Raw genomic sequence first — 26,748 nt, forward strand, 5'->3', positions numbered from 1 at the left:
TGCCCTTTTTGTATTTGTCAGGTAAGAAGATGGCTCATGTTGGCATAAACCAATACATAGATGTTATCAGGAGATATTTAAACAGGCTGAAGGGGCTAAAGGAGCTCAGTAGTACTCATTGTTCAGCATAGTGGGAGTGTTCTTTGACCTGCTTTGCTAGGGTTACATTTCAGAAGTCTAGCGCTGGGCTGATATGTTTTTCCCAAAAACTGCAGCTGGCAGGGGAGAAACAAACATAACGTATTAAATAACGTATTGAAAAATTCTGCTTCGTTTTGGTTTATGAACAGTCAGTTCTTTTCTTTTTTTTCTCCGAAGAGTTTTTGTGGCGCTAATGGCTCGTATTTTTTGCGACAGTAGGCAGACAGGGGGGAAGACATGCGGCAAAGGTCTCCGGGAGTTCAAAGAATGAGGCGAACCCGCAACGTTCGCGTCGAGGACTAAGGCCTCCAAACGTGGGACGTGCTAACCCCCTGCGCCACCACAGCACGCCCCATAATCAGTCAGTTCTGAGTGGATCCTCAGGAACACACCAGCAAGAGGCAGTGTAACAGAAAACAAGAAGTCATTTGTTGAACATTTTAAGGGAAAATGTCAAGTGGCTGTGCCGATATGGGTGACTAATGGAGACATCATGTCACAGAGGGAGAAACTCTACAACCTGACGTAGGCTGGGAGCTCTCAGTAGGTCCATTTAAATCCCAGCATCCTCTTTCACAATTGCTGTAGTCAATGAACAGAGCCAGATCTGTTTAGCTCCCTTCTCACCACGGTCAACCTAATTCAGACTCTGGGTAAGAAACTCAGTGGGACTGCAGACCACAAAACCACAGAACCTATTGAGCCAACCTTGGAAGAGAAGGAACTGAACGTCCAATCAAAAAGGTTGAAAATTTGACGTAATTGTTCTTGGTCAGTTTCTATTTGTGTGAAATTCAAGAGTGTTTGAAGTGGGTTGTTGATCTAAGGAGAAGGGCCTGAGTGTGACCACCGCTTTAATTGGAGGCAGCTGAACAAGAGAGGCTTAATGGTTTAAATGTCTTCAGTTGCTGCAGGAAACAAGGCCTTGAAATTAAAATGACATTTTCTTCATCTGACTTCATCTTTTTATGCTTTAGTTTTAAATCTGCTGCGCTTTCTTCATAGCCTTAGGAGACATGGAGAAACAAATACAATTAAATCAAGATCTTGGCTAATAAATATTAGAGCCGCACAATGTATTTGACTGGACTAGTCATCCCAGTGTCAATGCATGCAAAATGGAGACAGCAAATTACTGCAATGTCTTAAGGTGCCTTGCAAGTCTGTGCGGAAACTATCCCAAATTCATATTTGGGCGTTTTAATGAATTCTTTGTAATTATGGAAATGCATGTAATGTTTAAATATTTATGCAATTTCCATTGATTGTGGTTCTGATCCTTATTTGGTGCAGTTGATGCCATGTTTACTGACCAGAATAAGCTTGGTACCAAACTACATGTATTGTTTTCTTTCTTTGGCAGATACAACATTCATAATCTAACATTGTCATCTTATTGGCTCATTATGTAACCCTGTTGCAGAATAAAGTGTAAGGTATTACTCCTGTGGCAAGTACTTCTATGAAAGTTCCTTTTGCACATTTATTATTATTTAACTGCCATTGATTGATTACAATTTCTTCTATAAGTGTTGGAACTAGCTGACCTGTAAAACAATATGCACCAGCGAGCTACACCACTGGCATTGAACTAAAAGCTAACTTTATTATTCAAAACTTCCTTCCTATCTAACAGTTTCCTCAGAGGTTTTAGGAGCTAACGTTTCCCTTCACATTGTATTGAGGAATTAAATTTCTGAAATTCTCTCCTGCAGGTATCTGATCAGCCAAGGCGCTAATGTTGGAGTTGTGAACAGTGAGGGGGAGACGCCTCTGGACATCGCTGAGGAGGAACCAATGGAGGAACTTCTACAAAATGAGATTAACCGACAAGGTACAGTATGTCGTCCATCCACCAACTCCCTGTGGGATGAGACGAAACTTCTCATTACTCAGTTTAGAAAAATGTGCTGTTGGCAAATATCTTTATCATTTGGTAAAGTATGACTTACTACATTTGACTTTGTGATTGGTTTATTGGACTGTGTGTGAATGGATTTGAATCTTACTGTATGATTGGATTGCATTGGAACAATTTGAATTGAAGTTAATAAATGCCTTCATGACATTTGTTGTTAGTGGCGCTATTTCAAAACACAGAACTGAATGTAAAAGAAAATATGAATGTATAGATATTTGGAACTAACTTTATTACATAATGTCTAGAATCAGACAATGCACTTAAATTTTAATGGCAGCCTGAAGGAGCCGCTTGGTATTTCATGCATGCAAGTCTGTGTTTTTTGAAATATGAACTAAAGAGTCGGTGCATCAGCCACCTGCTGCTTTCCTGGATCCCTAATATAACTAACTTGTTATAGAAAAGTCATCCATCTGTGTCACTCACTGTCATGTGATGATTCAAAAGTGAAAAGCTGAGTTTTTACTATTTCTGTTTGGGGCACTCCTTCATGGACGTGTCACCCGGCTCCAGTCCAGAGCACATCAGTTTGTATTCATACAAAAAGACCTGATGATCTGGTTCATTGTCTGAGGCATCAACTGCGTTGGCTAAATCAATTTGCTAAATCAATTTGTTTGTTTACGGTCAACAAGTCACAATGCATGTACACACATTGCCACCTCAACAGATCTATATGTGATACTTAAGGCATCTTTATTTGCCTTAAGTATCACATACTTAAGGTATAGGTACTTAAGAATAAGACGGGAAACTCTTCCTGTCTTATTCTGATCACTCTCAGCCAAATCCTCTATTATTAAATAATGCTAAATTGTTTGCAGTGTCCAGATCTCAGTGAGCAAAATCTAAGTTTTGTTTCTTAAAACAGGATTGCAGAAACTGCTTTCATGACAAAGCTCCACTGGAGAGTGAATTCACAGCGATCCTGTCCTGAGGGCAGTTGCTCTTTTCTTTTTTCTTTTTTTTCATAGAGGTAGTAGGCAGCATTATGCAACTAGCTGTTGTGTAACACTTCCCTGCGTTTGTGGTTTGATTTTTCTGCTTTAAGATGGACACCACAGAGTTAAACTTGTTAGCAAGCGGCCAACAGAATCGCTCATCTTAGAAAGCTTGTCCTCGATTCTGTAGCGGGAACTCCCAAAGCTCCATCTTCAAATTGTAATGGCTGACATCTGGAGATTAATGCTGCAGTGGCATCGCTTTCATGTTATCATCAAATATTACAATATTGCACTGCGATCTGTGTCATCTCACATTAGGTAGACTCGTTTCTCTCACTTAAAAAAATCAGCTGTGAAGTGCCAAGTTTTCCACTTAGCTCTTGCTCTGTGTTGCTGCTTAGAGGCCATTAGGCTCCATGCTTTTTATAGACTGTGTTGTCTGCTTCAGTAGAGATCAAAGGATGCTGGCTGACCCGGTCAGCCCTGATTCTCTACATTAGGTAAAATGATGTGCATCAGTTTGCTGTCATGCTCTGGTGAATTACATTGAATGCAGTGCCTTGCATAGACATTCAAACTTTTTGAACGTTTTCATGTTATCATGTTGGGATAAACTCTACTGCTTTTAGTAAGAGTTTGTTATAGACATTCAGAATTTTAGTGAAGAAAAATAATGCCTGGTTTTATCATTTTTTGCGGGATTGGCATCCGTTTTCTGTCTCCAAGGTGATACTTTGTACAACCACCTTTCAATGCAGTTATTGCTGCAATTCATTTCAAATGGGTCTCTACCATGTGGTACCACCTAGAGCAGAGGTCAGTAACCTTTGGTTCAGCTAAACAAAATCTGTTTAGAGAAACAAATTACCTTAATAGAACCTACTATACAATTTATTTCTATTAAATTAAAGGCCAATTACTTCAAGTCTGGAGATTTTTTTTTAAATGTCAAAATACATCATTTGCAACAAAGACAAAAATTGCTTAGTAATTATTATTATTGCACTGCTATTGTAATTTTATACATAAATGTTTTGCATGTTACTTTAAAATACATATAAAAAGTTGCCAAAGCTGATTAAAAAAATAAATAAATTAAAACCTTTGCATCTTAAAACATTGCCTAATGCTTTAGCATTTGTAGCCAAAGTTATTGAGATCAACAGTGGAGTCTTAAATGCAACATGTGGCTCTGGAGCTTCAAGTTGCAGACAATTTATTTTACTGATTGTTTTGTTGAATCATAAAACATTAATATTTTGTAAGTTGAGAAAATAAGAATGCAGTCGAACTCCGAACCAGTTTAAAGTAAAATAAGATGGCGTGACTCTAACTTTCCTCCTTCTGCTCTCAAAACTTTCTTTAAAATGTCGGTTTTTCCTCAACCAAGCATTTGCCAACCCGAGCATGCAGTCACAGACTTTCCTTTTTTAGCTTTTGATCAGAATGGAGCAAAAAAGCTGTATGATGAGCTTAAGCTTGGCTCCGACCCCAGAACACTTCTTAGGTCTTTGTTTATGTAATGCAGTTGAGGCTCAGCTGGAAAATCAGCGCAGCACGCAGCAGTGAGTTTTCAGGCCATGTTTCAGCCAGGTGTCACACTAAGTCAGGGCTGTTTTCACCGCTTCCTTGTATGGATTGTATAACACTGACATACTGACCCACTTAACCAGCTAAGCAGCGTCTATGTTTGCAACTTTCGTGTTGTTTAATTTATTGGATATTGGCACAAACTGTTCCCCAAAGCATCACCAAGTACTCAACAAAGCCCTTGTATTCAGAGGTGGCACTATAATTATCTACGGTCTGGTTTTCCTCTGCCAGAGCCTGAAATGCAGCATATAGCACAAAGACTTGACTGAAGATAATTACAGTGATGCCTATGGTTGAAACTGTGGCTTGTTTTGCGGCTGATTATGTGGTTTGCGGTTTGTGTGTGTGTGTGTGTGTGTGTGCACGTTTGTAGAAGTTCGACTGACATCACCTGACAAACTGTAAATAAAGCAAAGTGAGACATCTTTCTGGTATGCATGCCAATCAGATGTGTGGAAAAGTTGATAAAAGTGCCAAGAATTATTCTACTATTTCCACTTTGGGAATATATTTGGCGAAGCAGCAGCTTTCTCCTTGGATGCAGGTAGTCTTTACAGTTTAATTTGTCTTTATTGCTCCAGGGTTGGACATAGAGGCTGCCCGAAAAGAGGAGGAGCGCATCATGCTGAGAGATGCCCGGCAATGGCTGAACAGCGGTCAGATTCAAGACACCAGGCACGCGAAGTCGGGAGGAACGGCGCTCCATGTAGCCGCTGCCAAAGGATACGTGGAGGTTTTAAAGTAAGCATCGCTGCATGTAGCAACCTGCAGCATGACGCCGGTTCACCGGGTGCATTCAGAGGAGCACTAGGGACGGAGTTGGGTTATGACAGCGGTCGTAACACAAGATTTCCCAGCGTAGTTGCGTCTTATCATTTCGCTTTGTTTTGACATGGTTTCTGTGGGTCGTTAATACACTTTGCGCCGCGTGAGCATCGGAGCGGCAGTAACTTGTTCCTCGGCTCCGGGATGGCAGCCAGAACGCCGCTGCCTGTGGTTCTTCGAGGTCCTGTGTGACACTGAGCTGTCGGTTTTCTCCATCCATCCAGTTTTATCAGTATAATTGAAATAAAACACACAATTCACAAAGTTTAAAAGGAAGTTTTCACATAGTTCCTTGCAAAACAGTTATATCCCTTAAACCTTGTCACATGCGTTCTTATAATAACCACAAATTTCAATGTTTTAGGGTACTTTATGTGATAGACAAACCCACAGTGAACCTAAATGTGTTTCTTGCAATTGCATTTAACCCCTTTTTATTCCAAATAAAAGTCTGGAAATGCCAGAGAGGTCGGGGATAAAGTTGTGGAGAAGCTTAAATCGGGATTAGGATAAAACACATTCAACACTACAAAAACTCAAAGTCTTACCAAGTATTTTTTGGTCTAGTTTCAAGTGCAAATATCTCAGAGTTTTTGAAATAAGACAAAATTAACTTAAAAATAACTTCAATAAACTATTGAAACTTGTATTAAATCAATAATTCCTTAATATTGATTAAAAATGTGATAGTTCCACTGGCAGATTTTCTTATAAGAGGATGTTTTTCCAAAATTATAAGGGAAATAATCTACCAGTGGAACTAGTTTATTTTTATTAATATTAAGTAATTATTGACTTATATCTTGCATAAAAGTTACTTAATATTTTTGCAGTGAAGATTATTTACAGTGCAGTCCCGGTGCGCCACAAACGATTCTACTGAAATATTCTGCTGCTTGTGATCATTAGCTACTTTAATCCAAGGCACAGATTTTTGTTAATCTGACTCAAGGTTGTCGTTTCTGGCAGCTACTTAAAGGATCGGTTTGCAGAATCAACATTGACTAATTCACACACTCTTTCTGTCCAGGCTTTTAATCCAAGCAGGTTATGACATAAATATTAAGGACTATGATGGCTGGACGCCTCTCCACGCAGCGGCACACTGGGGCAAAGAGGAGGCGTGTAGAATACTCGTGGAGAATCTGTGCAACATGGAGCTTGTTAATAAAATGGTGGGTAATGGAAGCTTGTCATTTCTCACGCAGTGTTTGTGCAGTACTTGACTTATTTTTTACCTCTTTCCCTTCAGGGCCAGACGGCTTTTGATGTAGCTGATGAAGATGTTCTGGGATATTTAGAAGAGCTACAAAAGAAACAAAACCTGGTGAGTCACTGACTGGATAATTCATTCAAGCTTAATGAGTTTGGACGAGCTTCTGAGACCAATTGTCATGCTTTTTGTCTTTATTCCAGCTGATGAGGGAGAAGAAGGATGCTAAAAAGTCTCCTTTGATTGAGGTGACAACCACAGGGGACAACAACCAATCACTGAAACCACTCAAAAGGTAGAGGGGGGGTTTATCCTGAGAGGAAAAATAAATCTGTGCAAATATTTACATGACAGGATCACATTTCTGCTCTAATCTCCGCTTCAGCAAAGAAACGCTGCTTCTGGAGCCGGAAAAGACTGCGCCGCGCATCGAGACCTTAGAACCGGAGAAGGTGGACGAAGAGGAAGAGGGGAAGAAGGACGAATCAAGCTGCTCGAGTGAGGAGGAGGAGGAGGAAGATTCAGAGTCTGAAACTGAAGCAGGTGATGTTCACAAAAAGAAAAATGTGAATTAAGACATCTTGCTGAATATTTGTCATTTTGACATAGCTGAAAATGTTCTTTATTGCTGAAAAGACAAGAGCAAGCCTCCAGCAGTGGTGACCAGCAGCACAACGACAACTACGACCCCAGCCACCGTCAGCACGTCGTCTCCAACGAGTCCAACAAATCAGGTGACGACGCCCACTTCACCAGTTAAGAAGGTAAAACCTCTCGGGTGAATTTCTTATTAAAACAGTTTAGTCTTTGAGATGTTGTTGAATAAACCTTTTAAGGAAGTCCAGAGTTGCAGCTCAGGCATGATCCAACGGTCATCCTGCTCGTTTAAGGGGGTAATTTCTTATTCAAGGCACTGTGTGTGAATGCAGGTGGTCAGGATTGCACAATGTAGTTTTTAAACTCAGTGCTGACGTTAATTTACTCTTAACTAAAATCAGTTAAATAAGTTGTAGTTTTTTTTCTTTGGCTCTTTAACAAAAAGGAATTCGCATTCAGAACGAGTTATTGGAAAATTTGGATCTATAAAATCTCCAGATTTTAGCTGTAGATTTTATTTTGCTTGGTCAATTGTGTTGTTGCCACTTTTGGATCTGCTGCCCTCTGCTGGCAAAAAGACACAACAACTCCTCTAGCATTACTGAGCATGGCAAATGTAAGCTGCTGTGGCTGCTTGTGTGACTAAGGAAAAGCAACTGAACTGTTTTGGATGGCCAGGAGCTGCTGACTGAATCAAGAGCTTTGTGGAAAAGTTAAATCGACACAGGAAGTGTTGAACTCAGTCACTGAGTTGAACTCATCCTGTCTGCTTTAGTAGTTCTGCTTCTTAAACTTCCAGACCTTATTTAAAGCCTGGTTCTTACACACCACACCTGATTGATAATTGAGCTTTTTTCATACCAACCGACTGCAATTATTTCATCTGATCAGTACCATTAGTTCGGCACCAGATGGTGTGACTCGGCTTTGAAGTCCTCGCGCACAAAGTGTGTGTCTTTTGCTTCTGCTTCTGTCTTATTTTCTTTTTCAACCTTTCTGTCTTCCTCCCTGTCCGTCCCGTTTTATCATCCTCGGCTCTTGCCACGGTCGCCTTTTAGTTTGATTACATTACACCTCTCATGCCTTTGGCGGAGCCAGGCTGTCCTGCATTGTGGCGTCAAGGTTTGCGCAAAACTGGCATTTCTCTTGTGCCCAAAAAACCCATGGTGAGGCATTGGTGTGCACCAGAGTTGTTGTCTCATCCTACATGCACTTGTGCACTCACAAAGCACTAAAGTCTCCCCTAACTCCCCACCTGTTCCAGGTGATGTAGGATTTTTCCACTTGCTGGGGTTGGCCTGTTAAAGAATTTTGTGCAGCAGTAAATTGTGATCTCTTCAGGGGTCGGCAGCTTTTGACCTGCACATACCACATTATTAATTACTTTCAGCTTTCAATTATGTTTTCACTTACAAATGAAGTAAATATTTGTATAATTGTGCAAAAACTAAAAAATTTTAATTCCCCACAGAATTTTTTTGAGTTATATTTAACCATGGCTTCTACCCTAGTGGAAAAATCCAACAAGTGATTGAACTTTCCTTTCACTCATCAACATTACATGGTGCTTTTTTCCACTTGTAATCAACAAACGCACTACTAATATTTTATTTTAAGTTGTATTTGTGTGTTTCCTGTGTTTTCAACTGCTTTTATCCTTTGGTAGAGGTTAAAATAGTATAGAAACAAAGTTTTATTTGCTAAAACCTTACATCGAAGCCAAATCGTAAATATAATAGGAAGATCATTTCTCTTCTTGGGGTTTTATCCTTAAAAACAAAGTATAAAGTGTTTTGCATAAGTAATTGTTCCCCTTCAGCTTGTCACATTTTGTCGCATTACTATGACAAACTAAAATGTATTTTCTTAGACTTTTATGTATTATAACCAAGAAAGTTGCATTGAAGAAAGAAACATGATGATGCAAGATGGGGTTTTTTTAATTACCCAAAAAAATAAAGTGTGTTTTCAGCTGATTTACACTGAAAAGTGTGAATAAAATTCTGTGTAATCAGTATCCCATATAGAGGGTAAGCTAACTGTGGTTGTCTCTCCACAAATCACGTCTCTATTAAAGAGTGGGAAGAAAGATCCATTATTAAAAAAGGTTCAAATAGTCAAATTGTGCATTTTCTTGGTGATGGCAGCATCATGCTACATGAGTTAGCATGGCTAGGGAAACTGACTGGAGCTGATGGTCAATTCAAAGCCATCCTTTAAAACCTGCATTGGGTAGAGGTTTCCCTTCTACCCTAATGACAATGGAATGACTTGGATGAAAGCATGTCCATATGTCCAAATGGCCCAGTCAAAGTAAAGAGCTGTCTTAAGTCTTAGGTTGCTCTTCGTGTAATCAGATTTGTGTTGTTTTGACACAATAAAATACATTATGTTTGTATGTAACCTGACAAAATGGGAAGAGATGCAAGGAGATAAATATACTTATAAATTAATCAGCAAGCGTTTGACGTGATTCCCCTTTGTTGCTTACTAAGATTACTAAGGATATTGCTATAGTCATGAACATAAATGTGTATTTCAGTGTTATCTAAGCTGCTGCATCATCCTTTCATTCTCCAGGTCGTTCAGCCTGCCGGAAAAGTCTCAACCAAAGTGGAGGAGGACAGGAAGGACGAGTCTCCGGCTTCGTGGCGTTTGGGTTTGAGGAAGACAGGCAGCTACGGCGCGCTCTCTGAGATCACAGCCACAAAGGAAGCTCAGAGGGAAAAGGACACTACAGGCGTGATGCGGTCGGCCTCCAGCCCTCGCCTCACCTCATCCCTGGACAACAAAGAAAAAGAAAAGGTTGGCAGTGATGAGTTGGATGATTTGTTTTTTCAGTCCAGCGTTCCGTTTCTACTGCGAGCAGAAAATGCTTTCATACCTATTTTGTCAGACACATAATTTTGTGGTCGTGTAATCCAGCTTTTACCATTTCTTGCAAAAGTATCAGTACACACTGAGCTTAACAACTTTCTGGAATGGCTTTTATTTTAATTTTATCCCATAAATAGACCAAATTTTGTGAAAGTTGTGTGTCCAAGCAAGTGTTAATTAGCCTAGAAGTATAACAGGGTAGTTATATATATATATATATATATATATATATATATATATATATAACTTAATGTTTTGTCATGCTTAAACAAGAAATTCTTGTTTTATATTGCTAACATAATTCTTGTTTGTTCTGATTTCTACAGGAGAAAGACAAAGGAACCCGACTTGCGTATGTGGCCCCAACCGTCCCCAGGAGACTTGCCAGTACTTCAGACATCGACGAGAAGGAAAACAGGTGAAGCCCTGGAGCAGAGTAGCGACTCTGTGCAAAAGAATTTCACATAATTCAATGCGCTAATGCTTTGATTATAGAAGTTATTAGAAGCAAATGATGAGGTAAAGAAATGGAAGGTACTTAAAGAGCTTGTGGTTCCCCAGGGACTCTACAGCTCTGATACGTAGCGGCTCATACACCCGGCGACGCTGGGACGACGACCTGAAGAACAGCGAAGGAAGCTCCTCCACCAACCGGACCTCCAGCTACCAGCGCAGGTTAGCTCCTGTTAAACCTCCATCCCTCACCTCAGCATCTGCTCTCTTCCTTTAGATCTGACCTGCTGCAATCGCCACTAGTTGCTTTTCATTGTCAGATCAGCCGATATGTATGTACATGCTTTTATTTGTAGCCGCTCAACCCCGGCCACAGTTTGTTGCATGACTGTGCCTGTTCTGTCAAACCACAGTTAAAATGCACCACTTAGATATTTTAACAAGCCTAGCTACTGTTTGTTGCATCAGATAAATCATATTCCTGTTTATGACACATAAGCTTAGACTAAAGCTGCATTCATATCCTGACAAGTTATGGCTTTAAGCCATCTATTAAAAACAACTTCAATTTGGAAACTCTGTTTTTCTGTCTCCCTACCGAAAATATTACAAGAAAAGAAAGCAGAATGTAAAGTTCTTTTATTCCCAGAAGTCATTAAGTTTTGTGTTGCTATGAATGCAGCAGCAGTGTGTCAAAACTTCATAGACTTACACATGTTTTGTGTGTTTTATATGTAAATGTTTGTCTGTGTTTGTGTGTGCGTGCGCACCTCCACCGCTAACTCTCTTGGCCACCTGCGTGCCGACACACTAGCACGTCCCATACTCTAGCGCTGGGGCGGAGCGGCAGCACGCGGGACGTGCCAGCCAAGTCTTCGTCAACCTCCAGCTTGGATCCTAACACCTGTAATACTAAACCCTGGCAGCCACCCTCCTCCCACTACCCGTCCTACAGCATTTACCGCAGGTACACCGCTGCCTCCACACCCAGCTGCCCTTTCTGTCCGCCTCTCTGCTCTGCTGGACGTTTTCTGTCTTCCCTCGGTTTATGCAGCAACGTCTCATACTCTTGAGTTTTAGTTTTTATTGTTCAGCTCTCTGAAGTTTAAGTTCAAGGATTTTTGTTTATCTAGAATACTTGAAATACAGGAGAAACTTTCAAAAACCCTGAACTTCTTAACATCCCGTCTTCAAGCTACGAAAATTTTGGAAATAAATTCCAGATTGTGTTTTTATAACCATTCAGTATAATACCCCTAAATATAAAAGCAATAGTTACAAAAAAATAGCAATAGGTGGAAATTCTTTTTAACAGGAAAACTAATAGGACTTTAAATGATTGGCTTGTAGAAGGCCATTGTCAAGAAAATTCATATGGGAGGCACTAGGTATGTGGAATAAGGTGATCAGGTTGGATAAACAAAAATTAGCTAAAATTTAATCTATAGATGTTCAAAACTGATGGGCTCATAAGAGTTACAGCTGTAATTCGGCTCTATGAAGTATTGACTAAGAGGTTTTTATTTCCACTTGTAATCTTTTCCTTCCACTTTACAAATATTAACTATTTGGTTGATCACATAAAATCCTACTAAAATACTTTCACGTTTATTGTAATTTGAGACAATGTGGGGAAAAAAGTGCGGTATGGATATTTTTACAAAGCTCTGTAACTGCATTTTGAAAATAAGAAATGAAAATAACTGATCTGCAATCTTCCTCCCTAATCAGCTGAGGTCTTTGCTAATCTGAGTCATCTCAGCCCACCAAGCTCAAACTCTCGTCAGTCTCAGTCTGACCTGTTCTCTCGCTCATAATGTTAAAGAACAAACGGCAATAAAATCCTACCACCAGTCCTATAATAAGGACCTCTAAGTAACGCTGATGCTGGATTTTCCCTTAAGAGGCGTCAGCTGCTCTGACTTTATGTGCAAGTCTCACTGACACTCGGCTGAGTCTGGTGACTCAGTTTGTTTTCTGGGGAATTGGTGAACACGGCCTCCTAAACTCATCAGATTTATGTGGCGGATCGTCTTCAATCTACCCTCAGCAAAGGAGCAGCACAGAGGCGATGCATGGAGATAAAAGAGCTGACAGAAAAAAGCAGACCGGTTGTATTGATCACTTATGTAACATCTGTGTCCCTTCAGCGGCTCTTTCGGCAGAAGACACGAGGACCTGAGCTCCTCCACCTCCTCCACAGCCACCACCACCTCCTCGTCTGTTACCTCGCCCACTGGCCACCGCGGCCTCCTCTCCAGCCTGGGGTCCTCTTCCACCCGAACTGGCTTCACCAGTCTCACCAGCAGGTAAACTTCTTCCACCTGTGGTCAGTTGGAGCTTATAGAGACAAACTATTCAGTCTTGGTAAAATGCTCACTGTGATAACAGGTACTGGTCAGAGGAGAGTGCAGAGAGGGAAAAGGAGAAGGAAAAGGACTCGGCTGCTGTTATACCCACTATAAATACTGGCTCTACCACAACCACCACGTCTACCACTACCACCACCGCCATATCCACCACTACTGCCCTCACTGGCATCGGCACCGGCCCAGAACGACGCAGGTAACACACACTTCACTTTTAATCCCCCGCTGCAGCTTAGTTGTTCTGAAAAATGTATCTAAAGTAGCTTAAAACATTAACCAGGAAGTGTTTTCACAGCAATCTAGATGTTTTTTTCCCCCAGTTTAATAATCTTCCTCTGTGTAATTTTCTTTTCCACACACGCTGAGGGAGAGAAAGTCTGCTTTAGTTGAGTGGCTCGCTGAAACAAGCCACCTGTCTGTGTGTGAGCAGGTTCACAGTCTGGACCGCTCCAGCTGCTTCCCCATATAAGGACGGTGGGCTGAAGGCTGAGGGTCATTGGTATCGCTGTGTGGCCAACAGGAGCATGCTGTTAACCACAACGTTTTGTTGTTTCTGTTTGTTCTTTTGCAAATAAGTTTGAGTTTTAAACTGGGAATACTTGATTGCTGCTTGTTGTTTTTTTTCACCATTAGGAATTTTCTATCTCGTGTTTAAAGAAGGGTTGGTGATATGGACTTAGAATTTTATCTCAGGACTATGTTGTACTGTTGTTTTTTTAACAATAAAGATTGATTAAAAACCTTATTTTTTTTCTTTAAAAAACTTATTTCTTGTATATAGCATTTTTATAACAACTGAAGGTAACATAGTTACTTGATTATATAGTAGCACGATGAGGCTGGAAAACACATAATACTGTTGCTTTAAGAAAGCGTGGAGATTTCTGCCAACATTACACAAGAATTCAACATTAATATGAACATTACTTAAAAAATTTTCTGGTTTGATTTATTTATTTATTTTTCCTCTCCAGCAGTTCAGGTGCATTTCTGCTCCCACAAGATCAGTTGTAGCTTGCTCGAGTTTAATTTGTAGATTTATTTTGACATAATGAACAAAGAAAAATCACATTTCTGATGAAGTGCCAGGACAAAAAAATTCTTCTGGGGGAAAATATATATCTTTTTACCGAGCAAGATGAAAGGGACAATCATGATACTTTCATTCTGCAGAGAGTTGTCTTGCATAAGAGTTACGTTTAAAATGTTTTTTTTGTTTGTTTTTTTTTCCTGCATCAGGTCGTACCTGACACCGGTGCGAGACGAGGAGTCGGAGTCTCAGAGGAAAGCTCGATCTAGACAGGCCCGGCAGTCGAGGCGCTCCACCCAGGTCAGTCAGTAATGCTTTTATACTTCATCTTATTACTTAACCAGATAGAAGAATCTTTTTTTTTTCAGTGTTAAAATACATTGAGAGCAGAGTTTTTATCATTAAAATGAACCTAAGCTGTTGTGTATTGCATCAGGGTTTAAATGTCGTGACGTTTCTTTGCTGCTGCAGGGCTGAAACTATTTTTAATGGCATTATTTTTCTAAAGAGAAAATGCCCCTTGTTTTTCCAGGGTGTGACTCTTACTGACCTGCAAGAGGCTGAAAAAACAATTGGCAGGAGTCGTCCCCAAAAGACCCGCGAAGAGGAGAAGGAGGAGAAAGAGAAGCAAGACAAGGAGAAACAGGAGGAGAAGAAGGAGACGGAGACCAAGGAGGATGATTACCGATCGAAGTACCGGAGCTTTGAAGAGGTACCTGCTTCACCTCTGTCATCGCTCTCTTGAGATGGGTGACTGTAATTAACACATTTTTAATTTCTCCTCTTCATGCCTCGTTTTTCCCGCAGCGTTATCGGTCTGCGTCTTCGTCCTCCTCCTCTTCCATTTCCACCGTCAGCACTGCCTCCACTGCTCCCTACTCCAGCTCTTCTTTGTCCTCTGGGTCCAGCGCCCTCAACAGGCCCAACAGTCTGACAGGGATCACCTCATCTTACAGCAGGTCCTCTCGAGACACAGAAAAAGGTCGGTCCTCTTCAAAATCTCTTCAAAATAAATAAGAGCTACACTATTTTATGCAAAGATATGTAGATGAAAACCTGTGTGAAGCTCCTAAGATCCACAGCAACAGGAAAACCGCCACAAGCTGATTAAGAAGGTTGATGCAGAAAATGGTTGATTTTCCTTTTAAATGAACATGAATAAAATTTACTTGGGGAAAACAGAAAGCTGATTTTATTCTTTCAGCAGCAGAAAACACTGACAATGTGGTTCTGTCACAGAAACTTTGAACACTTTTTAATTAGGATAAAAAAAAAATGTTTTACTTCAAAAATTGTTTTGCACATCAATGCTAAATAAAAAGGTTGAATTTGGTGCTCATGGGGAGGCAAGGGGAAAAAATAAGATACTAATTGGTATCATTTCTGAAACAACCATAGCTTCTCATAATCAAAGTAAACACTATTTTTTGTGAATTCATCTTTCTTATTTCCTATATTTTTGAAGAAAAATGATTGTCTTCCATGCTATTATACTTGGACTCTTCTAGGATACTTGATATACAATAAGTACATAATGTCACGATTAAAAAGATCAAATGTGAGTAGATTTTTTTTTTTTTTTTTTTTTTTGATTTTTAGAAAGAAAAAATAACTTTTTAGTTCACCTGAATCCACAGTCTATGGTTTACTTTGTTGCAGCTCAAGTCTTTTCTAACTTTATTTAAATATTCAATATCCTTTCACACAGTAATTATAAAATAAAACCATACAGATAAATATTTTTATGTTGTGCTATAAAATGCAGGTGTGTTTCTGTTTTATTTTCAGACGCACTGAATGCCTAAGCTGCCTTTTGATTTGTAGAGGCACTTGTAAAGGAAATCTAGATGTTTGGTGTAGGTTTATCAATAAATTAGTGAATGGTTTAATAAACTTTGTTGACTTCACATTTAAATGATTCTAACAAATTGCCAGATAAATACATACACTTAGAGGTCAAATATTGAGATCTTAAAGGTTTATTTTTTGATGTGAAGAAATGTAAAATGTCTTTTCCAATGACAGAATCAGACCAAAAGGATGAGGAGAAGGAAGGGGAGGACAAGTCTCAGCCCCGCTCCATACGGGATCGCAGGCGGCCCCGGGAGAAGAGACGCTCCACTGGGGTGTCCTTCTGGACTCAAGATGTAAGACTTTTCTTATTATTATCATTTTTACACTCTGCAGGTCAGGACACTTGATGTTCTGCTGTGCTCCTTCTGATGGTGACACCAAAAACGACCACTTTCATTTTGATTTTAAATTCCAGGGTGGAGATGATGACCCTGAGCAGCAGTCGGACTCTGAGGAGGGCAGCACCAGGGGAGAACCGCAGGTAACTAACCTCACACACACTGAGGGCGGAAAGTCGAACTTCAGCCTGTCAGTCAGATCAAAGTAGTCCTGTTCTTTCTCCCTTTGATTTTTGCTCTTTGGCTTTTATTTTTTATTCTTGTCTTTTGCTCCTTTTCTTTAAATCTTTTGGTAATTGTCTGTCACTTAGTTGACCTTAGGAATCAAACATACTGTTAGCTTCAGTTTTAGGTGTCATAATGTGTTTGGAATGAAAATACTTTGAACTTTAGTGAAATTTAAAGTTGTTTTTAAATTAGTCATGACATTCATGGCGTTCACTAATGATGCAACAACATAAGGCAGAAAATGGAGCTTGGCAAACTCATTAGTTTCTGGGTGAGCTTCCTGTTTGGAAGAGAGGGTTATCTGAAGTTTTAACAGAGAGAGACACAGTTGTTGTTTGAAGTCAGCCATCAGGGAGGAGGAGGAGGAACTCCAGCTGCTAGCCGTCACTTACGATGGGTGGAACTGCAGCAAAACCACGAGAGGAAATGAGTGTTTATCTCTGGATACAGGAAGACCTTTAGGTCACGGCCTCTCCAGCTACTAACAGAGAGCTGAAAAGTAGCAAATATTATTTAATTTATTATTCCTAAATAAATCTACATAGACTGATTAGGTGAGACAAATGTAATTATTATTTTTAGCTCTTTTATATTGACATTTCTTTTGTTTCCTTACAGAGTGACAGATTGTCCAGGTAAGTTGCAGCATCACCGTGTTTTGAATGCTGTTGCTCAACTGCAATATTTGGTTGCTAATGTCGCCTGTTTTTATTTATTTATTTGCAGAAATGAGAGCACTTCATATTTAGATCGCAACGATGCTCTTTTTAGCCGTAGTTATGGTGAGAGTCGAAGGCCGTACTCCAGCCGACTGGATAGAGACGACACCACCGACTACAAAAAGGTATGCAGCCACTTTCAGCGTTGTACTTTTATTTTATTTAAATTTGCATGTCAGAAATCCTGAAAAACGAGACGTTATCTGCATGAGAAACTAAAAGTTAAAAAGTTATTCTGGTCTCCTTCTCATGTAAGATGCAGAACTTTTACATCTTGCTGTCTGAAATTCTTTTAGTGAATATTTCCTAACAGTCATGGGAAAAATCAGATGTACCTTCTTTAAGTTATTTTTTTTTGTATGTGGACCTATTTTTTTATTCTAATTTAAACATACAGAAGACAAACATACAAAAAAAAAACACTTTAAAGTTTTTAAGAAATTGAGGCCAAGCTCATACAGAATATTTACATCTAGTTGTTCCTTCTCAAATATTCTTTTACACGCTGTTATTTTATTTTGTGTACTTAGTTTTTCACACACAGCTTTTTCTTTTTGCCTTCACCTTGTTCTTTTAAATGTCAACATGGATTCTGTTTTTGATTTAAATTTCATCCCAGTTTGAGTCCAGGTCATTTTTACCTTAAAATCTCGGCAATGAAAGAGGGTGTGCCATCATTTTCCATAATAGGCTCCAAATGTCTGTCCATTAAATGCATCAAATGAAAAGTTGAATTGAATCAATCTAAATTAATTGCGAACACTTGCACAGCACTTTGTTAGGCGGTAAATGGGGCTGTAAACATGTTTTGACGGGTTTTTTTCTCAGCTCTATGAGCAGATCTTAGCTGAGAACGAGAAGCTGAAGGCCCAGTTACGCGACACTGACCTGGAGTTGACAGACTTGAAGTTACAGCTAGAGAAAGCTACACAGGTATGCACACTTACACTGCTCATCATCTTTTCTTTTTTTAAAAAAAACAACTGTTTTGGAAAAGCAACTAAAGTTTGATGATGTGTTTTTAACGCAGAGGCAGGAACGCTACGCTGACCGATCCCAGCTTGAGATGGAGAAAAGGGTAATGGCAGAACTACTTCACCTAACCACCTCCATCTCACTCCTCTGTTACATAACCATCAACTAAAATGAGATCCTTTCTGTTTCCTGTGTGTTTTAAGACTAATTTATTGTTAAAATAAAACGTATTTGAAACATCCCAGTAACACTGCTAATGGGTTTATGTCTGAAGGTAACAAGCAGACCCTCTTACCAACTGGGTGGTGGTATGATCTTACCCTGAGTTTTTATAACAGTCTGCTCTCTGCTGCTGCTGCCTGTAGGCTCACTTTGTGCTGTGGTAGCTGGCATCAGTCAGGCTCTCCACCCAGAACACTACACTTTGTTTTTTACTATTTCTCTTTTTTTCCACTTGTTGTACTTAAACATTAGTGGCAGTGTGTGGTCACTATCTCTGTTGACTGCTTATTTCCGTGTGTTTTTAACATGTGGAAGTGTATTTATCCAATTTTATGCTGAAAAAAAGAAACATTAGCAGACCCTGTGCATGTGTTTCCATGCTTTTAGATATCAGTTGGTTTGATTAGTTCATACCCAGCCGATCTGTGTTCTTAATCCTCTATTTTAAATCCACTTAAGGAAGCTGTATTTAATTATCTGAATAAACAGTTGAGTCTTTCAGTCATTTAGGCAAACTGACCGTCTGCCTGTTTCAGACTCATTCCTGCCTGTAGAAAGTTGACTACAGCTTCAGTCACTTACTGTTTAGGTGTAAGCTGGCTGTTGCTTGAACACCCCTCACAGGACATGCGAGTGAAGTGTGTGTGTGATCACCCAACACCATCTGCCACCACTCATTAAATCTGTTGGTATTTTTATTTTTTTCTAGTTCAGTGTTAATCTGCCTCTTATGTCCCAACAGGAAAGAAGAGCTCTAGAAAGGAAGATTTCTGAGATGGAGGAGGAACTCAAGGTACCAAAAATTGCATACATAAATTCACTTTATTTATTACAGAAGGAGTTTGTCCTCCTAAGTTTTGAATTTGGTAATTAGAGATGCACTAATTATCGGTTCAAAATAATACAGGACAGCTTTACTATGATACACGTTCAGTATTCCTGTTATCTGCTAAAACTCTTTCAACCTGAGTGAACAGCTGACATATCTGTTCATACTTTAGTTTTTAAATAGTTTTCTCGATGTCTATGCTTCTTTTGACCTTATTTTCAAACACTACAGTGATACTTAAAATAGCCAATTTTAGGTTGTCTTCTGTTGGTAACCGAAACAGTTTCTTGGTAAGACTTGTTTTTATTAAATCTCCCAGGCGACCTAAAATCGACCGGCTCCAATCACCAATCAATTTGTTTTACTGCACTGTATTAAAACCCAGGTCTGGCCAGTTGGTTATGATTTTTGTCCAGTTTTGATTTTGAACTAGCCATTTTGTTGTTGTTTTTTACTGATCACAAGAAGTGGGTGTTTGCAATTTTGATGCATATATTGATATATATATTTATATCCATTTGTCAGTTTTGACCTGGTCAAAGCCGTAGACTTGAGCTCAGATCACTAACCGATTGGTGCATCACTATAAACAAAACACATTTGTGTCTTTGACAAATTTGAATATAATGAAAGTGTTATATCAAGTAATTCAATTAAAGTGAAACTTGATATACTTTGTTTCCATACTGTTTTAAAATTTTAGTCAGAAAAGCAATACATAACCAACAAACTTTTGATTTTTGGAATTTTTTTTATTAGCTGACTTTTGGCTAACATCCTAAATTGACCCTGTTTTTTTCCTTCCACTATACTTTCTTGTAAAATTCATAAAGCTGGGAAGACACAAAGGTCTGTTGCTAAATAACCTGACTGTCCATGTTTCTATGTCCACAGAGAATTAAACAAAAAAGTACATGCTAAAAGGAAAGCGTGTACTAAATTCTAAAGCTACAGGGATAACTTTATAATTTAATCGTAACCATCAAAATAAACAGAAATGAGCAACTATAAATCTTTGAGTTTTACCTTTTTTGAATCATACTTAGAATAAATTAAGATGCACCTGTGTGTGAGCAGTTACTGCAACAGAAATCAGAGCAAGTCAGGCGTTAAAACGAGCTGTGAAGAAAGTTTTCTATAAAGTTTAAATATTACTGGCCCATAATGGCCATGTCAGACACTGAGCTCGACTTGTATCTGCTTCTGCTCGTCTGAACAAATATTAGCCTCTTTATAATCTGTGACCATCAGTGTTTAGTGTCCTGTATTGTCAAGCACAGTTAATGGTTCCTTTTTTTTGGGAAATTAATTGAAGGAAGAGGGAGGATAAAAATAGAGCTAACTTCTGGTAAGTGTGTTGTCCTGTCAGTTTGAGGAAAGGATGTTGAGCTTATCAGTGTCACTTTACCATTCTATCTGCAAGCTTCAAGCCGAAACAGAAAGCTCTAAATCATTCCTGTTTTCCAAATCTGTCCCATTTTCTAATAATCTTCCTCTCCTGTTTCCCCTTTTTTTCCCTCCTCCTGCTCCCGTCTTATCTTCCGATTTATTTATTAATCCTCTCTCTGTTGAGTTTTGGTCTTAAAACGCATTTCTCTTCTTCTTCTTCTGCCACTCTTACCCTCTGTCTGCTCCCCTTTTGTCTCTCTTCTCCACCCCGCCCTCCCTTCAGAACCTCCCCCAGGTAAAGCAGGTTCAGGCCCTGCGGCAAGTTAAGGAGCGGCTGCAGGCTGAGAACCGGGCGCTGGCCCGCGTTGTGGCCAAGCTCTCCCAGTCGGCCTGCAGCCAGCTGCCCACCGGCGACCTCTAGGCCTCGTCTGTCTGTCCACCATCTCCTCCTTCTGTCTTCTTCTTCCTCCTTTTTTGCCTTCTTTCTTCTCATGCTCCATTTGTGCTCTGCCCCGCACCCGTAGACAGGCAGGTGTCCAGCCGCCATACTCCGACTGTTTTCTCCTCTTCTGCCTCCCCAGAGCTTTTGGTTTTCAGATTGGGGAGGCCGTTTGCCTTTTCCAGCAGGACACTCTCCTTTTACAGTCCGCTACTGTTGGTGGGCTTTCAGAAAACTACTGCTTAACAAGCTATAGTAATAACATGCTAAAAAGATACTTGGAGAAAAGCGAAGGTGAGTTTTTTAACGTATTTGAAAGCGCTGTAAAGGAAAGTGTCCTTTTGTGGTTTCTAGTTTGATGCTTTCCTCAGAGGTAGCTCAGTAAATCAGTTTGACTTGTTCTGGTTTTATTGCATGAAGCAGCTACCGGCGGCATCACTTTGATTTGACCCAAAGGGTCACAGAACCCCTCTACCAGCCAATGCACTTTAAATAGGACGTCAAGTATTCACACCGCTTGAATTTTTCACATTTTGAGGATTCCAAACAGAAACATCAGAGAATGTCATTGGGACTTAAGACATAAAGAAATGATTAACTGTAAGGTAGGGGGAAAAAATATAGTTTTAAAGTAAACTAAACTTTAAAAAAACAACTATTTGTCCAAAAGTGTCAAGAAGAAAACCATAATAAGCAGCTTAGAGGGACGAGGTTGAACCATGAACACACCATCCTCATTGTTAAACATGGTGGTGGCAGCATCATGCTGGATTGCTGCTTTTATTCAACAGGAAGTGAACATCTGATCACTGTTAATTGGAAGCAGGGGGATAATCTTTGCCAATCCCAGATACTCATCTCTGATTTGACAAACAGTCAAAGCCAGTTTGTCACAAAAAAAAAAAAAATAAAATCATGTTCACAGCACTTCAAAAGTTTGGGCTAAATTTCACTCTCCAGATGTGTAAAACTGGGAGCTGTATCCTGGAAAAATGTACAGCTGTGACTGCAAGAAAAAAATCATGTCTGCCATGTGACTTTTCTGTTTGCAAAACAGAAAGTATGCACCACTTTCAAGTTAAAATCCCAGGAAAATTATTTGATGATCGTGACTGAAATGTGACAAAATGTGGAAAAGTGAAAACAGTATTAATACTTTTGCAACTCTTGGTTTCGTTGTGCATTTCTTAAAAGAAAAAAAAATCTAAGCTAAATGTGAATCTTTTTAGTTCACTATATTCAATATACAAATGTTGCTCTAACTCAGAAAGCAAATTATTATCATAAGCACATAGCAAACTAAACAGAGTGAAAGTCAAGATATAGTTTGAACATTATTGCATGTTTCTCTAACATACACAGGTTATCAAACCTGTCTATTTTAAAATGTTTTCATTTGAACTGTCACTCCTAAGATTTTAGATACTTTTGTAAAAATTTGATGAAGATGAACTTTTATGCACACATGAAATTTTGTCATCTTAAATCAAAAGAATAATGGAACGATTTAACTGTCAGGGGAAGTAAGTCAGAATCTCCATTAAAATCCATTGAAAGGTGGGCGTGCTGTGGTGGCGTAGGGGTTAGCGCGACCCATGTTTGGAGGCCTTGAGTCCCCGACGTCGCGTGTTCGACTCCTCGATCCGACAATATTTGCCGCATGTCTTCCCTCCTCTCCTTCCCCCTTTCCTGTCAGCCTACTTTCATATAAGGGATATTAGAGCCCACAAAAACAAAACCCTGGAGGGGTAAAATAAATAAATAAATCCATTGAAAGACCTGAAAGCACTATTGAGACAAAATTTGAATGAAATTTAGTTTTTAAAATACTGATGTACATTCTGCCCATTTCTACTTGTTTTGTGATCCAGATTGGATATTTGGAGCCCAGAATTACATGACCGGTTTCATTTTGCTACAACACACATCCAAATCTGTGTTTATGATTCTCAGTTATCACCTATTTAATGTTGCATCTTGTTCCACTTGCTGTGGAACTTACTCAGTCCACGTACTGTAGAAGTAGTGTCTGCGGCCGGTTCTGTGTTCCTGAGCTGAAGTTGATTTGAGGAAGGAGAACTTTCCCTCCTCGCTGTGTGTGATTTCCCGGCTGCTGGTGAGCAGCCGCTCAGATTCTGCATGGCTTTCTGAGGATCTCTGGCCTGTGGTGTGTTCGCCCTTTACTGTTCTCCCTTTTGACTTGGATTAAAGACGTTATTTCCTGTTTTACTTTCTGACAAACGGTGAGATGCTGTGTGACTCCTGAGCTTGCTTTGTTCATGCTGCTGGTAATGCACTGCCCAGCAGCCTGACTGGTTGAACGATGTATTGAGATTCGTCTAAGCTCTCTCTCTCTCTCTGTCTCTCTCTCGCCCTTGCCTCCCCGTGTTCCCCGTTCTTCCCTTTCAGATGCTCCCAGACTTGAAAGCAGACAACCAGAGACTAAAGGACGAGAACGGAGCGCTCATTCGAGTCATTAGCAAGCTTTCCAAGTAGAAACCAACCCCCCCGCCCCACCCTGCCCTGCCCGGTCTTCTGCACCCGCTAGTCCCCATGGCAGCGACTAATGGAATTGCACATTTAGATATTAATTGCAACAGACATCAGAGACGAGACTCCTCCTTTTGCTTTCTGTTCCTTCCGGCTCTCCCTTTTTGCTCCTTCACCACCACCACCACTGCAGCATCCATCCATCCGTTCATCCATCCTCCTCGGCTGTGGTTCTCTCGATTGGTGTGGCTGCTGCTCTGACAGAAGTGCTGAGTTTACAGAGCAAAAAGGAAGGAAGGGTTGTGTGAGAGCAATGTGGGCGGGGAAGCCTGAAAACTATTTAACCAATAAGCCTTAGTTGTACATAAAAAGAAAAAAAACACTTGCATTGATCTCCTCTCTCAGCTATCACTGAAGAACAGATATTATCCTTCACCTGATTTTTACTTGTGCCACATTCTTTTTGTTGCTGTTTTTTTAAATTTTTGCTTCCTTTTCCTCTAAACGTGTTGTGTGCTGTGCGGTTCCCACATTCACTCCTCCATCTTTTTTTTTTTTTTTTTTTTAAGAGCTATTTCTGCCTGACAACTGCTCCCTGTGGCTTCTCTCACCTAATTTATCCTGATTATTTGTTTTCCTCCCCTCTCTTAAGCACACACCTTCGCCCCTCCCCCCGTCCTCGTCCCCCGTCCTCGTCCCTCTCTGCGTCTTCCTCCAAGAGGGAGACATTCGAATTCTCGCAGATCTGGTGGAGTTTAAGCTTTCACTGTATGTGCAATATGCATTTTTTTTTCTCTTCGCTTTCTTCTTAAAAATGCTTTAATGAGTCCATCACAAGTAGGATTTTCACTCCTGACGCTTCAATCTCTCTCTCTCTCTGCTCCTTTTTTTCTTTTTATTTTAAGTTTGTAGTCGGTTTATACTCTGTATTTCTCACTTTGTTTTAGCAGGTACTGAGTGATTCTGTAAATACCTGTATGTATTTTGTTTGAGAGCAGCACATGGCATGCGTTTATGGATCCTGTCTGTTACTATTAAAAGTATACAAATTCTTTTTTTTTCCTCCCCTTTTTTTTGTTTTTGTTTTTTGGTTCACATCATGGTGAAATTTAAAGAGTAATCGCTTCACTACATTTCACTTTCATTGTATTCAGTATCTTGGACGAGTGCTGTTAATTTTGTTTCCCATTCTTTTAAAAAAGCTGTAGTATTATAGGCAAGGTATTGTCACTAAAATAAAATGTTTGAAAAAAAAAAAATAAAATAAAAGGATATCTTAGATATTGCTAACCCAGTCCTTTCTACAACGTCTACATGCACTGTCAATGCCATGTGAGGAGTCTTGTGAGGTTGAAGCGAAACGCCACCATCAGCTGTTCCACTCAACATTTTATGCATTTCAGTGGCCTTTTAAGGAAGTTTTAGTCCAATAAGTTTAAAGAAGGATCACTGCAGATGGACTGATTGCTGTCTGCTCTGGCATAGGCTTTTTTCCCCCTTTTTTTCTGTCATATTGTAAAATAGGTGTGTGGCTTAATACATGCAAACTGTGCTGTGACTACCAACCACTGAAGAGTTAATTAAAAATAAACTTGTACATTTTAAAGTTCCCGTGTCTTACTTCCTTCATGTTTGTTCATATGTATGTTTTTTGTTTTTACTTATTTTTTTTCTTTTTAACAAGAACTTGGTGATTAGATACATCCCTCATATATACAAAGTGATTCAAGTCAAAGATAAACACTGCAGTGCCTTTAGCACATTTTACTTTTTGTGGTGTTGCAACAAAAAAACTATATATTTTTTTGTGCAATTTATGATTAGCCAAGATGGTGGATTATATGTGTATATGTTCAGTTAATATGCATATTTTATAACATATTTTAAAATCTAGCATTAGCGATACAGTGGAACAGCTGTTCGCCTAAAACTTGAAGGGTTTAGAGTCGACGTTACTGTGGACTTTAAATTGCACAGATACAGGACTGTTAATTGAAGTCTGGAATATAAACTGAATGTTTCAACATTCAGTTTATATTGAATGAAAAGACTTTATTTGAAAGTCTTTTCAAATAAAACTGAAAAGACTTGCATGATTCAATTTAGAGTTGAATTGTTACAATGGCCAAGTCAAAGCCCAGACCTAGATTGTGAAACTTGACTAAGCTGAATCTATATTGCAAAGAATTAGCAGAGCTACTTGAGACCCCCCAAAAGACTTTTTGCTATGTTTGTCGCAAAAGGTTTTTTTACTCAGTATTGACTCAGGGGGCCATGTTGGATTTTTATTGCTCTAAAGTTTTATGGAACTGCATTGTTTTCCTCCCACCTAAATGTTTTCTGTCCCCCAAAACATCAGAGCTGCTGTAGAACCATAATTGTTCTCTACATCATGTTGGACTATTACCTGTACATATTTGGTGTATATGTGGCAGTCCCATACTCCGAGTCCTTAAAGAGATTTTTGTTCATCTAAAATTAAGCACACAGATGTTTCATTAACCATGCAACAGGTGTGCTGCTGCAGGTTAGGAAGGACTTAATGGAGTCTTATGGAAGTAACAAGGTGACCTTTTTGTATGTTGGTTATTTAATAAGCTGATGTGAAATAAAATGTTTACATGTATTTTTTTCCTTTGTCTTTTAAAGTTTTTTTTCTTTATTTTTTATAGGATGTTATGTTTAAGGATCCTGGGAAGGTGGCAGTATTACTCCTTAAAATCTATTGGGCAGAAAGACATTGCCTTCGGGGATATGATGCTGACTCATGATTGATGTAACAGATTGTTTGAACTAATATATATATATATATATATATATATATATATATATATATATATATATATATATATATATATGTTTATCGACATATATTAAATGCTTTTTTGATTAGACATATAAATAACTTTCTCCTCTCAGGTCAAAGGGTTTATATGGCTTCCCTCCACTTAAGCTTTTACATTTAATGGCATGCTAGATTTTTTTTTCTTTACTTTATTGATAAATATTCAGCTCGTAATACAATTTTTTGCTACTTATCAGTTATTACAAAATTAGCATAAATTAATTAGGAATCCTCGCAGTGTCGTCATGTCGCTGGTTTCAGCTGCCATGCCGTGTTTTACCAGTAGGTGGTGTACTTTCTATGCACTTTCAGTAGACGTGGTTTGAACTTCTCCTCTGTACTCTCTGTAGCATGTAAATATGATCTGAATACTGAAACAGGCAGCTGACATCCTGTCTCCAAACAGAAATCTAAAGCTTAGACTCGGCTCTCTTTCATCATTCAGCACCGCCTCACT

At 39.3% G+C, this 26,748-nt stretch overlaps 1 protein-coding gene across 4 annotated transcripts in view; it reads left to right on the top strand.

The window, feature by feature from the left end:
* Positions 1 to 25,055, top strand: part of ppp1r12a (protein phosphatase 1 regulatory subunit 12A) — a 47,277-nt gene extending 22,222 nt beyond the window's left edge. The window contains exons 3-26 of one of the 4 annotated variants that reach the window (XM_023350053.1): positions 1,857 to 1,975; positions 5,181 to 5,340; positions 6,455 to 6,599; positions 6,677 to 6,751; positions 6,841 to 6,932; positions 7,023 to 7,180; positions 7,274 to 7,401; positions 9,815 to 10,039; positions 10,438 to 10,529; positions 10,673 to 10,786; positions 11,379 to 11,531; positions 12,715 to 12,873; positions 12,956 to 13,129; positions 14,173 to 14,263; positions 14,496 to 14,675; positions 14,771 to 14,945; positions 15,989 to 16,110; positions 16,233 to 16,298; positions 17,002 to 17,018; positions 17,110 to 17,227; positions 17,931 to 18,035; positions 18,133 to 18,180; positions 19,042 to 19,092; positions 23,366 to 25,055. In XM_023350053.1, coding sequence (XP_023205821.1) covers positions 1,857 to 1,975; positions 5,181 to 5,340; positions 6,455 to 6,599; positions 6,677 to 6,751; positions 6,841 to 6,932; positions 7,023 to 7,180; positions 7,274 to 7,401; positions 9,815 to 10,039; positions 10,438 to 10,529; positions 10,673 to 10,786; positions 11,379 to 11,531; positions 12,715 to 12,873; positions 12,956 to 13,129; positions 14,173 to 14,263; positions 14,496 to 14,675; positions 14,771 to 14,945; positions 15,989 to 16,110; positions 16,233 to 16,298; positions 17,002 to 17,018; positions 17,110 to 17,227; positions 17,931 to 18,035; positions 18,133 to 18,180; positions 19,042 to 19,092; positions 23,366 to 23,452 — 2,854 coding nt within the window. In that variant the 3' untranslated portion in view covers positions 23,453 to 25,055. Of the gene's footprint in view, positions 1 to 1,856; positions 1,976 to 5,180; positions 5,341 to 6,454; positions 6,600 to 6,676; positions 6,752 to 6,840; positions 6,933 to 7,022; positions 7,181 to 7,273; positions 7,402 to 9,814; positions 10,040 to 10,437; positions 10,530 to 10,672; positions 10,787 to 11,378; positions 11,532 to 12,714; positions 12,874 to 12,955; positions 13,130 to 14,172; positions 14,264 to 14,495; positions 14,676 to 14,770; positions 14,946 to 15,988; positions 16,111 to 16,232; positions 16,299 to 17,001; positions 17,019 to 17,109; positions 17,228 to 17,930; positions 18,036 to 18,132; positions 18,181 to 19,041; positions 19,093 to 20,800; positions 21,877 to 23,365 lie in introns of those variants that run through there. The other 3 variants (XM_023350052.1, XM_023350055.1, XM_023350054.1) reach the window with 3 other exon arrangements.
* The last annotated feature ends 1,693 nt before the right edge of the window (positions 25,056 to 26,748 follow it).

Source organism: Xiphophorus maculatus, chromosome 17 (genome assembly GCF_002775205.1).
Source record: "Xiphophorus maculatus strain JP 163 A chromosome 17, X_maculatus-5.0-male, whole genome shotgun sequence".
Taxonomy (NCBI): Eukaryota; Metazoa; Chordata; class Actinopteri; order Cyprinodontiformes; family Poeciliidae; genus Xiphophorus; species Xiphophorus maculatus.